The sequence below is a fragment of the Alligator sinensis genome, unplaced genomic scaffold (assembly GCF_000455745.1).
Source record: "Alligator sinensis unplaced genomic scaffold, ASM45574v1 scaffold264_1, whole genome shotgun sequence".
In the NCBI taxonomy this organism is placed as follows: Eukaryota; Metazoa; Chordata; order Crocodylia; family Alligatoridae; genus Alligator; species Alligator sinensis.
The window spans coordinates 4,144,734-4,157,127 of NW_005841831.1; the positions used below are offsets into that span (position 1 = coordinate 4,144,734).

Sequence of the window (12,394 nt, forward strand, 5' to 3'; positions counted from 1 at the left end):
CCCCCCCTATCCCTTCTCCTTCTGGGCTGGTAGGTGCAGGTCCCTGTTCCAAAAATTGTCCCTGTGCCCCACTCCTGGCCCAGCCATGCCTGCCCTGCATATCTTCTCAGGGCAGTGTGGAGTTTGTTTACAACCTTCTCCTTCCCCCTCAGTCCCAAGGCGAATGATAGAGTGGCTCCATGCACCCTTTTGGTGAGGCTGCTGTTCTGCTTCAGCCCTGCTTCTTCCTGATGCCATCTCCCCCAAGGAGAACTTTCCCCATGCCTATGCTGACACCCCTTCTGCCAGCCCTCTGCTCCCTGACTACAGCACATGTCCAGCTGGGGATCTCCTCCAAGATCAGATGTTTGGAGACTGCATTCATGCTGCTGCAGCTGCTTCCCCCTTCCCCTCCTCCCTGCCTTTTGGGTGTAAGAGTGAAGTGTACTGCCAGTTTTAATCCAGAGTAAAAAGTATCAAAAGTTTGAGAAATGCTGCTTTAGAGTATATATCAGCATAGGCAACATGCATAATGTGTACATAGCTATGGGTATATGAGACAGCCACACTTCTTTTAAAAATTCTTGCAGAGGGGTGAACGGATGCTACTGGAGATAATTTTGCCCCACTGAAAGTAGAGACTTGAAGAAGAAATCCCTGATTCATTGGATTCTAGACGCGCACTGTGGAGATCAGCCTTTATCACTGGTGCTTGGTCTATACTGTAGGATCATAAGGCACTGAGTATTAGAAATGTAGGTTTATGACACATTTTGTTAATTATTCTTCCTTGTCCTTCTGGCCTTTCTCTTTTGTTGCTGTTTCCTGGCTGCTTTATGCTGACATTAAAAAGACTGTCATGGTAAACTTAATTTCCAGCATCTGTAATGGGAGTAAGGGAAGGAGACAGCCAAACATCTGAAAAATGCAACAAGGGATGAAAATACAGATCCATGCCTCTGAAGCATTCTGGTGTGTTTTTGGGTTGATGTCCCTGTAATTATGCATAAGTTTAGCGCAAAGCTAACTGTGACACTGACATTTATCTGGTAGGTGTTTGCAGGAAGTATAAGAAATCAAGACTCTTTTTGTGCAGTACTCATTAGTCACCAGTGTATGGACTTCAGGATATTATTGGTTAAGTATATCACTGGCTAATCTTGTTGCTAATTTAATTTTAAAAAAAATCCCAAAGAGTACATTAAGGGAAGGATTTATATATTTCCTTTTTAACTTGAAGGGAGTGTCCTAAAGGGGAGTTGATAATATTAATGGCCCAACCTGAAGTTGGCCTCAGTATTGCTGTATTTTCTTACAGATGATAAATGTACATTTGTATGGGTTGATTCTAGCTTCCAAATGGCACGTGCATCAAAGTTCTGAGCAAGCTATTGGAACCATATTGTTCTGCTCAGACTTGCATTAAAAAGTATCACATAGATGTTCCTGGCCATGATAGTCATGCTGACTAAAATCTGGTTGTACCTGTATTGTGGACTTTACCAGCCCTGTGTTGATAATGGGCATTTTTTCCCTGAAGTTTAACTTCCAGTTTGCAAGACTGACAAAGCATAAGCTTGTGTTTATGTTGAAACTTGTCTGAGCTGCTGCCACATTTCTGGGCAATTGAAAAAGATCATTACATTCTCAACATAATTATGGACATTACAGAACTGAATTCAAACTGAAGAAAACGCTGCTAAGCTAATCTTGCTGCATTTACAGAATAGACATTATATTTCCTTCAAATGATTGTGTATGAAAGATGTTTTTCAGATGCTTCTTCTTCAGTTTAATATTCTAAAATGAAGCTGCATATATTGGGTATTGTAGCATTTTCAAGACATTTGTTCAGGCTTCAACCTTTTATAAAAATTGCTGTGTAATCTTTCTGATCTTAGGAGTCCTTGGAACATGTGCAAAAAACCCAGAAAGTTGTCAGATATGCCAATGTTGAAGATACAACATCTAATTTTTTCACTTCCTTGCTGTTTTCAGCATCACCTTTTTAGTGGTCCTATGTACTGAAGCATTCTTGTTAGGACTCTTTGGATCTGGAAGACTTTCTTTTCTGCCTTTTGAGGGTAACATTTGTCTTTTTTTGTGCAGACTGGGGTGAAAGGGAGTGAAGAATGTATGAGTATTTCTAGAATAATTTTGTCCTTTGCAGCAGGTTAAATAATTGGTTTAAAGGATGCTGTGACTGTTGATGGAGGTTGATTTTTTTTTTTTTCTTCAAGGCAGAGGCTAATCTGAAATTGCATTTTGACTAGTCTGTGCATCTGTTTACATATTTAATTCCAAACAGGAGTACATCTGTGTAATGAAGTAACCTTTGGTATATAATTTAACAGAATCAAATAGCCTACTCTCCCATGCTTTAAGTCATGACTGGAAGCCTGAATTCTTTTTCCTACCTTATTCTTTAGCATAACTTATTCTAGCGGGGATCAACCTTTTTGACAGGCATGCAACAGATTAGTCCTGCACCCTTTCTGAGTGCCAGTCCAGTCTCCTTCCTCTATCCACTTTGCTGCTTTGCTTTCTGCCCTATTTGCCACTATGCTGCTTGTCCCTTCCCTGATCTGCCACATGACATACACGCAGAGGCTGCCTGTGCCGCTTGTGGCACATGAAGCAAGTTGGCCCCCTCCCCTCCCCTGCCCTTCCTCTCCTCTCTCTCTCTCCCCCTCCCTTCCTCCCTCCCTCTGCCTGTTCAGTGCAGAGAGAGGTAGTTAGCCATGTTAGTCTGAAGTCAGGCAGAAGGCAGGGTAGCATCTTAGGGATGACCTGGTATAGAGGTATAAGCTTTCATAGGCAATAGCCTACTTCCTACTCCTCAGGTGTTATGACTGGACTTGTAGAAAGCAGGGTTTACGTTCCCTTCTGTTTAGAACCCCTGCTTTCTGTAAGTCCATTCTATACGATCTTATTAAGTAGGCTGTTACCTAGGAAAGTGTGTACCTCTGAATGAGTTAATTCAGACTTACTATTCACTGCAAGGTGCTATTGACCTGCCTATGAACCATAACAGGAATCAATGGGATTTTGATTTGTTCCTTTGTGCTCAGAGATCCTAGATAAACCTGAGGAATTGCTCACCTGTTCAGTAGCTTCTTTCATGCTGGGTTCTGTTTTATCATACTGGTAATTGCATCTATTGGAAGGGCTTGTGATGAAATGTGGTTTATAGTTACAGTATGGTAAGGATACTTAGTTTTGTATCCCAATCCAGCAGACTTTTATGATGTGGTTGAGTGATACGTGAATAAAGTTCTGCCATGAGAAGGCAGAGCTTGTTCTAAATGGGCTGGAAAAAGCAACAGGAAGAAGTCGGGGGTCAGGTCCCCTAACTTGAGGGAATATGCTATCTATTTGTACTTTAGCATATGGGATGATGAAGTGGTCAGGGTGGATTCTTGTGTTCTCCTATATGTATAGTGAGCAGTATTTGAGTTATTTAGCTGAAATTTCAATCAGAATAAAATCTGTAACCCTTAATAGCTAAAAGGGGTGCAACAAGAACATCAGAGTTGTTATATGCGTTAGGGAGCAAGAAGGAAGTTAGGACCATCTAGGAACATAGAATGATTGGTAAGTAGGGCCTGACTCATGAGTTGAATAAATACACCTGGGAACTCTCCAGTTCTACACTGTGTCCCTTGTGAGAGCTTGATGGTCCTGATACATGGGCACAGTAAATATGAGCTTATCCAATTCAGAAGAAATATTTCTAGTCAGTGTGCTATTTAATACTCTGCATCCTCTTATACCCGGAAGTTAAGGGTTGATGGGATGGATTTGAACTCTGCAGGAGGGCCTTGTCTGGGTCAGAACTATGACAACAGTTCATGCAGCTAATGGGCACAATCTTGTTTTTAGTAGATTAAAGAAAACCTGGCAGTGGTAGACTTAATATATACATTCTTGGCCTTGGTTCCAGGTCAGTGATTCAGGTCCCTCAGTTTTGCATACTGAGCTGTGACTGTATAAGTGCAGCTCTGAATATGTAGCGCAACTGTGTGGGAATATGAGCACACCTATAGGGGAGTACTGCATGTAAGTCCAGGGATGTTGAAACAGTTAAGTTTGAAGAACAGGTACCAATACTCTGGCAGCCAGGAAACTGAAGTCCATCACATTGGCTTCCAGTGCAACTCTGATTCTAGCCAAAGTGCCAGAGAACTTCTTACGCTGGGGGTTGCATTTAAGGAGTCCTCTTCACCTTTCCTCTGAGCAGCACCACCACCATCGGCAGAACAGCAATAGATGTCACTGGTTCCAGAACTCTTCTGCTTTTGTCAGACTGCTTGTTCTTCACTGATGCCAGCAGAGAGCTCTCTGTGGGGATGCTGAAACAACACCTCAGGGTGCACATCTATCTAGAATAGTCATTACTCAGAATCATTGCAGGATGAATGGGTGTCTTATAACCTGGCTAGTAACAATACAGTTTATACCCCTCATCTTTTCAGGTTCTGTTGGAGCTCACCATCTCACTGGTTTCAGTGATGGATCCTATCACATCTCTACTAGGAGAAGGAAATCCTTTTTTCCTCCAGTGTTGGTATCCAGAGTGACTTCCTCAAAAAGTTGCATGGAGAGTAATGGACTAATTGCAGGGGATGCTACTCCTGTCCTTGCTTGAAAAGTCCTTTTCTTCCTTGATAAGGTGACTAGTCTGGGTACATACTCGTGGTAGCTGATTCTCCGCTTTTGAGGAGCTCTTATTCTGTATTGTAGATGCACAGCATGTTGAGTTGATCAAGAAAAGGCCTAACTGATTACTGAGTTCCTCAAGACCAAGCTCCCACACTCTGCCCAGATGGGTTATGTTAGGACCGGGGCCAGTTACTACAACCAGACACAATTGCTGCAGCTGGTGGCCCTGGTTGCTAGTTGTATGAGAACAATGGAAAAGAACAGCTCTCCAGGGTCTTTTGATTAAAATCATAAAACCATTTATAAGGAAGACCCATTCCAAGTGGAATATATTTTTCTGTAAGGGTGGGCCGGCACAACCTTGTGCTTGAACAGACCTCAATTGCTAATAGTTACCTCTTTCCCCTTAAGACACATTCTGTGCATAGGGAGGTGCAGTATTGGCAAATCCATTATGCAGGCGCCTAGGCTGGGAGATCTGACAACAGATTTGGAAGATCAAATACTCCCAGATCTGTTTAACTGATGGAGTTCATGGCGCTCATTCCTGTCGTCCTGAAGAGAACTCTGCTTTCCAGTTACTTAAAGCAGGATCTACACTGGCATCTCCTTAAAGAGCAAATCGTTGATTTGCTAAACCATGATTCTTCAAGATGTTGTCAGTGTGGATTTATGACCTGCCCCTGTCCTTGCTTTGAGAATCCTTGGCAAACATGGACTTTCATGCAAGGGATGGTGTGGGTCATGCATGCATGCTCTGAGACAGGAGACAGAGGAGGCAAATGGTGCATGTGGAGCTTTGATGTGGTTGTTGAAAAGATTCCAAGTAAGTGTGAATATACATCACATGCATGAAGTAGCGTGGGGTCCATACGGTCTACATCATGGGTGCTTAACCTCCACCTTGTGGAGTCATGGTATCCACCCTGCAGGGCTACCCACAGGTCAGGAAATTTGGCAGCAGGAGAGTGATGGCTATTAAGAAGGCCACCTTCCTGTGCTGCCAAATTCCCCAAACCCTGCACAGCAGCAGGCTGGTCTGGGTCATGGCCCCTCCCCGCTGCAGCTGGATCAGAGCCAGGCCATGTCCTCCCTCTCCCAGCAGGGTTGGGTTGTGGCTAGACTGCCCCCCTCACGCATGGCCAGATGGGACCCTGCTGCAACGGTACTAGGTGCTTTGGATCTGGCCTGTGGAAGGACCTGGCACTGCCCATCTGGCCTGCCAGTCAAAAAGGTTGAGTACTGGTCTATATCATCCTCATGAAGAACCAGAATTTACTGTAGAATAGTTTACATAGGGTTGTAGAGTCAATAAGCTTATGAGGTGAATTCTGTAGCATGGTTCATTTAATTCTTATTTTCTATTTCAGTAGGGTTTTATGTGGAGAAAACAGTACGACTTGTCACAAATGAAATGACACCTCCATTCCCCCTCCCTCCTCTCCCCCTGCTAAAGACCTTACAAACTAAGTTTATGAATACAGTACAGTTACAGTAGTGACCGGAACATAGTTTAGAGATTCTTGAGCTATATTTAAACTACTTGCAGTGGATGCTGGGAACGTCTAGCTTGGGATATGCTAATTTATATTGTTTCTGGGGTGGGGTTTGCAAGCTGTGCAAGCCTCTGGTGCTAGTTAGGCTGGAGTGTTGATATAGAATACTCAACTTGGGGAGTATATTAAAAGGGCAAAACTTTTAATAGAATAGATGCTTCAGAACATGTTTTTCTGTTTGTTGTTCTCTATTTACTTGTAAGTAGTCATGATTTCATAGTTTCATAGTAGCTAGGGTCAGGAGGGACCTGAACAGATCATCTAGCCTGACCCCCTGCAACAGGCAGGAATGAATGCTGGGTTCACAAGACCCCAGACAGGTGATTATCCAACCTCTTGAATTTGCCCAAGGTAGGGGTGAGGACCACTTCCCTGGGAAGTTGATTCCAGATTTTGGCCACCCTAACTGTAAAATATTGCTGTCTGATCTCTAACCTAAACCTATTCTCCATCAGCTTATTACCATTGTTCCTTGTCACCCCAGGTGGTGCTGGGGAGAAAAGGGCTCTATCTATTTGCTGTTCATCTCCCCTGATGAGCTTGTAGGCAGCCACTAGGTCTCCCTTCAGCCGCCTCTTAATGAGGCTGAACAGGTTCAGGTCCTTCAGTCTCTCCTCGTAGGGCCTGTCCTGCTGCCCTCTCACCAAGCGGGTGGCCCTCCTCTGAACCCTCTCCAGGCTGGCCACATCCCTTTTGAACCTTGCTGGCTGCAGTCTGGCATTGGCGGCTGATGTTCATCTTGGAGTCAGTGATGACTCCAAGATCCCTTTCCGTCTCTCTGCTTTCAAGAAGGGAACTCCCCAGCCTGTATGTATGCTGTGGATTCCTTCTCCCAAGGTGCAGCACCCTGCATTTGTCTATGTTGAACCCCATCCTATTCTCATCTGCCCACTTTTGTAGTCTGTCTAAATCTAGTTGCAGCTTCTCTCTCCCTTCAAGTGTGTCCACCTTGCCCCACATCTTAGTGTCATCAGCAAACTTGGACAGCGTGCTTTCCACCCCCTCGTCCAAGTCGCTGATTAAGGTGTTAAACAGCGTGGGCCCAAGGACCGAGCCCTGGGGCACCCCACTGCTCACATCTCACCAGGTTGAGTACAACCCGTCCACCGCTACTCACATTTTGCCAGGTTGAGTACAACCCGTTCACCATGGTGGCAGCTTTTCTTACTCATTTAAAATTGGTCTCTTTCCTAAGGCTTAATTAACAATTGGTCCTTAATACAGTATAATTGAGGTGGTCAGTATAATTGAGGTGGACAGTATCATTGTTAATCTTCCGCATTCTCAGTTTTACCCTGATAAATTCCCTGATTTATTTATTTATTTTTTAAGTCATTTGGTTTTTACTGCTCTACACCCATTTTTCAGTTCAAATCCCTGTTAACCAGTACGAGTGGAGAATGGCCCCAGGTCTGTGCAGGACAGGGCAGACTGCTGCTATGGGCTGGAGCTGGGCAGCAGGGGCAGGACTGGACTGTGCTTGGGGTGTGTGGTGGCGATGCTGGGATGGGGGCTATGCACCAAAATTCACTATAGCCTCCTCAACCCTCCCTCCCAGCACTGCTGCTGCCTGCCCTGAGCAGAGCACGGCCCAACCCCCCTGGCAGGAAGAGCCCAGTGTGGCCCCAGGCCAGCGCGGCAGCCTGGCCCACTGTGCGCCGCACAGATCCAGGGGCACCCCCCCATGCCCCTCAGGGTGTGTGCAGTGGCAGGAACCATCCCCCAGATGAGCTGTGGCTCTGTCCTGCACCCCACCCAACCCTGGCTGGGCAGCCCCTGGCCCAGCCCCACTCCCTTCCTCAACACAGGGGCCTTGATCTGCTCCCACACACCCCTCCCTTTCCACCACAACAGACTTACCAGCTGGACACAGCTCTCTAAGCTGCCGGGCTGTGCTCCTTGCAGCCTGTGTACTGTGCTGCAGCTGCACGTGTGTACAGGGCAAATGCACGTTGGGCACATTATCGGCTACATTGGGCAATAAAAAGCTGATTTCTGTTGCACTCAATTTTCTTTATATCGATGCCAATCCGATATCAGATTGTTATATCGCTGCACCTCTATAAATCAGTGGTTTCCAACCTTTTTAAACTTGAGGCACCCCTTGGACAATCTAGTTTTTAGTTTAATAAATAAATACATAAATAAAATAAGCAAAAACTGCAGAAAAATAATAGAGCAATTTTTCTGTTGCAGAGAACTCGGCCGTGGTTTGGACACTGTGGATTCCTACTTGAAATCTCTGGCTTTATTTTGTAAATCAAGTTTGTGCACCTAACAGTGCTAACATTGTGTGGTGCTCCTCATCACCCTTGAAAGGATCTCGCAGCACCATGGTTGAGAAAATCACTGCTTTAGACTACTTGGGTGTATGAGGGATATTATCACTGCAAAATGGGTACATGGCCTACACTCAACATTTACGCTGATGGCCGTGTATGGCTAGATAATGCTTTCTAGATCAGACAGTCCCTTGTCCAAAGGTTTTTTTAGCCTAAAATACATTGATTAATCTGTTCTTGTTGGAATCAGGCATTCTTTTCTCTACCGTTGTCATGTCTTGGCTTTCTACTTATCTTAATGCTTTCTTTGTTTGGGAATTGTGGTAAGGGAGTGTGATAAACATTGAGGCGTTATTTCTTACTGGAATGACTGCTGTCATCATTTTGCTCTTTGAAGCCTTGAGGCTAAATTGGAGGTTATAAAATAGGATGTTTCATGTGTCGAATTATGAAGTTTCTTGAGGACGAGGAAATGGCAAATATTTCACTGTATTTTAATGATTGCTTTTGCATTTTTTGTTCCTGATAGATGGGAGGATGCTAGTAATTAGGGCTTGGATACAAAGGTGATTGATACAAGCATCTTTCCAGTAATTACACATCTTAAATAAGATCATAGTTGTTTGACCAATAAGCTTGGAAAAATCTGATATTCCATCCTCATTTCATCTTTGAGGTGACATATGTATTGAGACGGTGGCCTGAATTTCCTTATTCAGATAAAAATGGATAACTGTTTTCAGGCTGTGTTCCTTGGAACCCTACTACCATCACAATCTTCATGGAGAGGAAAGGACTGTGTATGTAGGCTGAAATCCATTCTAATATTTAATTGGTCCCTTTCCTTTCCAGGCCAGGATGACAGCACATTGGGGTCAGCATGAAAAAAAAAACAACATTGTCACTTGCTTACATCTCTGTTCTCTTTTGTATTATGTTAGCATTTAGCAACTATCTAATTGTGCTAACCAGGCAGTACCCCAAAGAGCTGACCATGTAATCACATAATTTACAATCTGCTTGGGGGATAAGTGGAGGAATGAACATACCACGAATGTCTGTCTGGCAATCTTTTATTGCTCTGAAACACAAAAGTGAGGCTTTGGTTAATGTCCTTTTAATACTTGTGTATACACAATATTTCTTGTGTAAACAATCTGGATTACTATATTCAAAGTTGAGCTGCAGCACTTCTAAGAAAGGTGGCCATCCCCATTCTGTAACAGATGAGCTGCAAATAAGTGCATTATTAAAATAGTAACCAAAAGATCATTTCCTTTTTCTCACAGCCAAAGAAATGTGTTCAGAAATCTCAGAAAATTGATACAATTCATAATTGTTGTTATGGTGTTTGTAGCTGAGATGATGCAGGGGAAGACCCTGCATGCAAGAAGCAAGATTTCATAGTTTCATAGATGTTAGGGGCTGGAAGGGACTTAACAGATCATTGGGTCCAGCCTCCTTGTACTTGAGCAGGAAAGATGACTGGGGTCAGATGACCTCAGCAAGGCGGCCGCTAAGATGCTTTTTTGTGAGATTGTCTTTTATTGGACCACTTTACAGTTAAAAGAGATGTTAATCACGCTTTTGGATGCAAAATGCCCTTCCTCAGACATTACCTCCCAAATCTTTCCCCACAGTTTGAGTGGAAGTTGTACAAAAACTGTAGCTCTGTTTATGTGCTACCATTTTTATCTTTTGTTCTGCTAGAAGAAATAGTATTGTGCTTGGGTCTTGAGAGATTAAAAATATTGAGTGAGGCCTGGAAAATTGTAGTCAACAGCTTTTAGATATAGAAGTCAAGTGAGGCATTACAAAAGGAGAAGATAGGGTAACATGTCTCTATTTCCCAGCAGAAGCTGGGATCAGTGTCTTGGTTTTTAGTTCAAGAGCGGATAGTGAGGGGAGCTGTACTTTTTCCCTTCACCTCAAATTCCTTCAGATAAGGGTCTTTATGCTGCACTCATATGACATTGCATGTGTTGCTGTAATGAGGATTTCTTGCCTTTTTTGTTTTCCTCACAGACTTTTTCTTTATTTCTGCAAAATTTCCAAAATTACCTCTGTGGTGGTGGTTTCTTTCCCAGGCCATTAAATAAAAACTGAGAAGTATCTGGTCTCTATTACTGCTCAGAATGCAACAGTGAAACTGTTCTGATATTTAGTATTTTCTGTTGGTGTTGCTCTGGAAATAATAGCATACTAGGCAGATTTGGAGATGTGTTTATTGGGAGACTGGCATGACTGCTCAGAACATGTTGGCTTAAATCCATGAATTAGAATAAAAATACTTATAATCATTTGTACCTTAAGTATTTTGAGTACCCCATATTGGTCTGCAGCTAATTATTTTGGGCTCCCTTGGCAGTATAAGTTGATTATTCAAAATAAATGGGATTAAGGACCTTTATTCAGTATTTGAAAGAGAGAATGTACAGTTATACTCAATGTCTTAATTGTGCAATAGAAAATGCACTTTTGTCTAACTGTTGTTTCTTTTTCCCACTCTAACTTGTTCCAACTGTATTAATTTCAATCTAGTGAGAGTGTTTTTATTTGTGAGCATTTATAGGACCTGAATTCTAGCTGGTAAGTTTGACTGCAGATTGGATTTGCATATGCATAGACAGCTATGTGCATCTAATCCTGTCTTAAAAATCAGACTCATGTGCTTTGCCTGGTTGATAGGCCAGCTATTTATATAAAGGATGTTGGTGGGGCGAAAGAGCTGAAGGTAAATTAACTTCTTTTTTTTTTTTTTTTTAACTGTAACACAGAACCAACCAGGGTTAACATGCTACTGAAGCATAAAGTGCCAAGAGTAATTAAAGTGCTTTGATATTTATTTATTCATGCCTCTCCATGCTTGCATGTTGGAGGCATTTATCTGAGAACATACTCTCATAGGAATTGTCATTCACTGGGTCAGACCATAGGTCCATCTTGTCCAGTATCCTGTCTCTCACAGTGGGCAAGAGTGGATGGTGAAAGAGAGAGTGAACTGGGTATGACCAGGGTATTTTCCACATTCCTCTTGCACTTGCAGCCTCTAGCTCTTGAGGCCTAGGAAGTTCTAATTCAGAGGCTGCACCCCTAACTCCCATACTCAATAGCTGCTGAAGCTCTTTTCCTCCAAGAATTTGCCCAGTCCTTTTTTGAATCTGGCTAAACTGGCAGTTTCCACAACATCGGGTGGCAGTAAGTTCCACACTTTAATTATGCTTTATGTGAGAAAAAAAACTTCCTTTTTGTTAGTTTTAAATGCACTACCTACTAGTTTCATTTTCTGACCCCTAATTCTTGTATTGTGAGAGATTTAGTAAATAATAAATTCCTATATACTTTCTCTTCACCACTTAGTGTTTTGTAAACCCTTATCATGTTCCCCCTCAAGCATCTTTTTTTTTTTTCTAAATGGAATATACTGGCTTCTCTAGTCTCTCCTTCTACAGAAGTCTCTCCATAGCAGTAATAATTTTTGTTGACTTTCTCTGGACTTTCTCTAATTCTTCTGTGTCCTTTTTGAGGTATGGGGACCAGAACTGTGCACAATATGTAAGGTGTAGATACACCATGTATTTATAAAGGGGCATGGCAATACAGTTTTGTTTACAATTACCTTCTTAAAAATCCCCAACATTTTGTTTGCCTTTTTGTGGCTGCTCAGCACTGAGTTGATGTTTTTAGCAAACTCTCAGATCTCTTTCCTGTGTGGTAATAGCTAATGTAGAACCTGTCATAATGTAGGTATAGTTTGGATTATTTTTGCTTGTGTGTAATCACTTATCTACATTGACTTTCACTTTCCTTTTAGTTGTCTAATGACTCAATCATGCCAGATCCTTCTGTAGTTCCTCAGTCTGTCTTGGTCTTTACCACTTTGAATAATTTTGTGTCATTTGCACGTTTGACCAA

General features: G+C 42.7%; 1 protein-coding gene across 1 annotated transcript in view; it reads left to right on the forward strand.

Annotated features, from left to right (window-relative positions):
- The first annotated feature begins 11,460 nt into the window (after nt 1-11,460).
- The window catches only part of TM9SF3 (transmembrane 9 superfamily member 3), a 95,287-nt gene continuing 94,353 nt past the window's right edge, over nt 11,461-12,394 (forward strand). The window contains exon 1 of the mRNA XM_006014843.1: nt 11,461-11,484. Coding sequence (XP_006014905.1) covers nt 11,461-11,484 — 24 coding nt within the window. The remainder of the gene's footprint in view (nt 11,485-12,394) is intronic.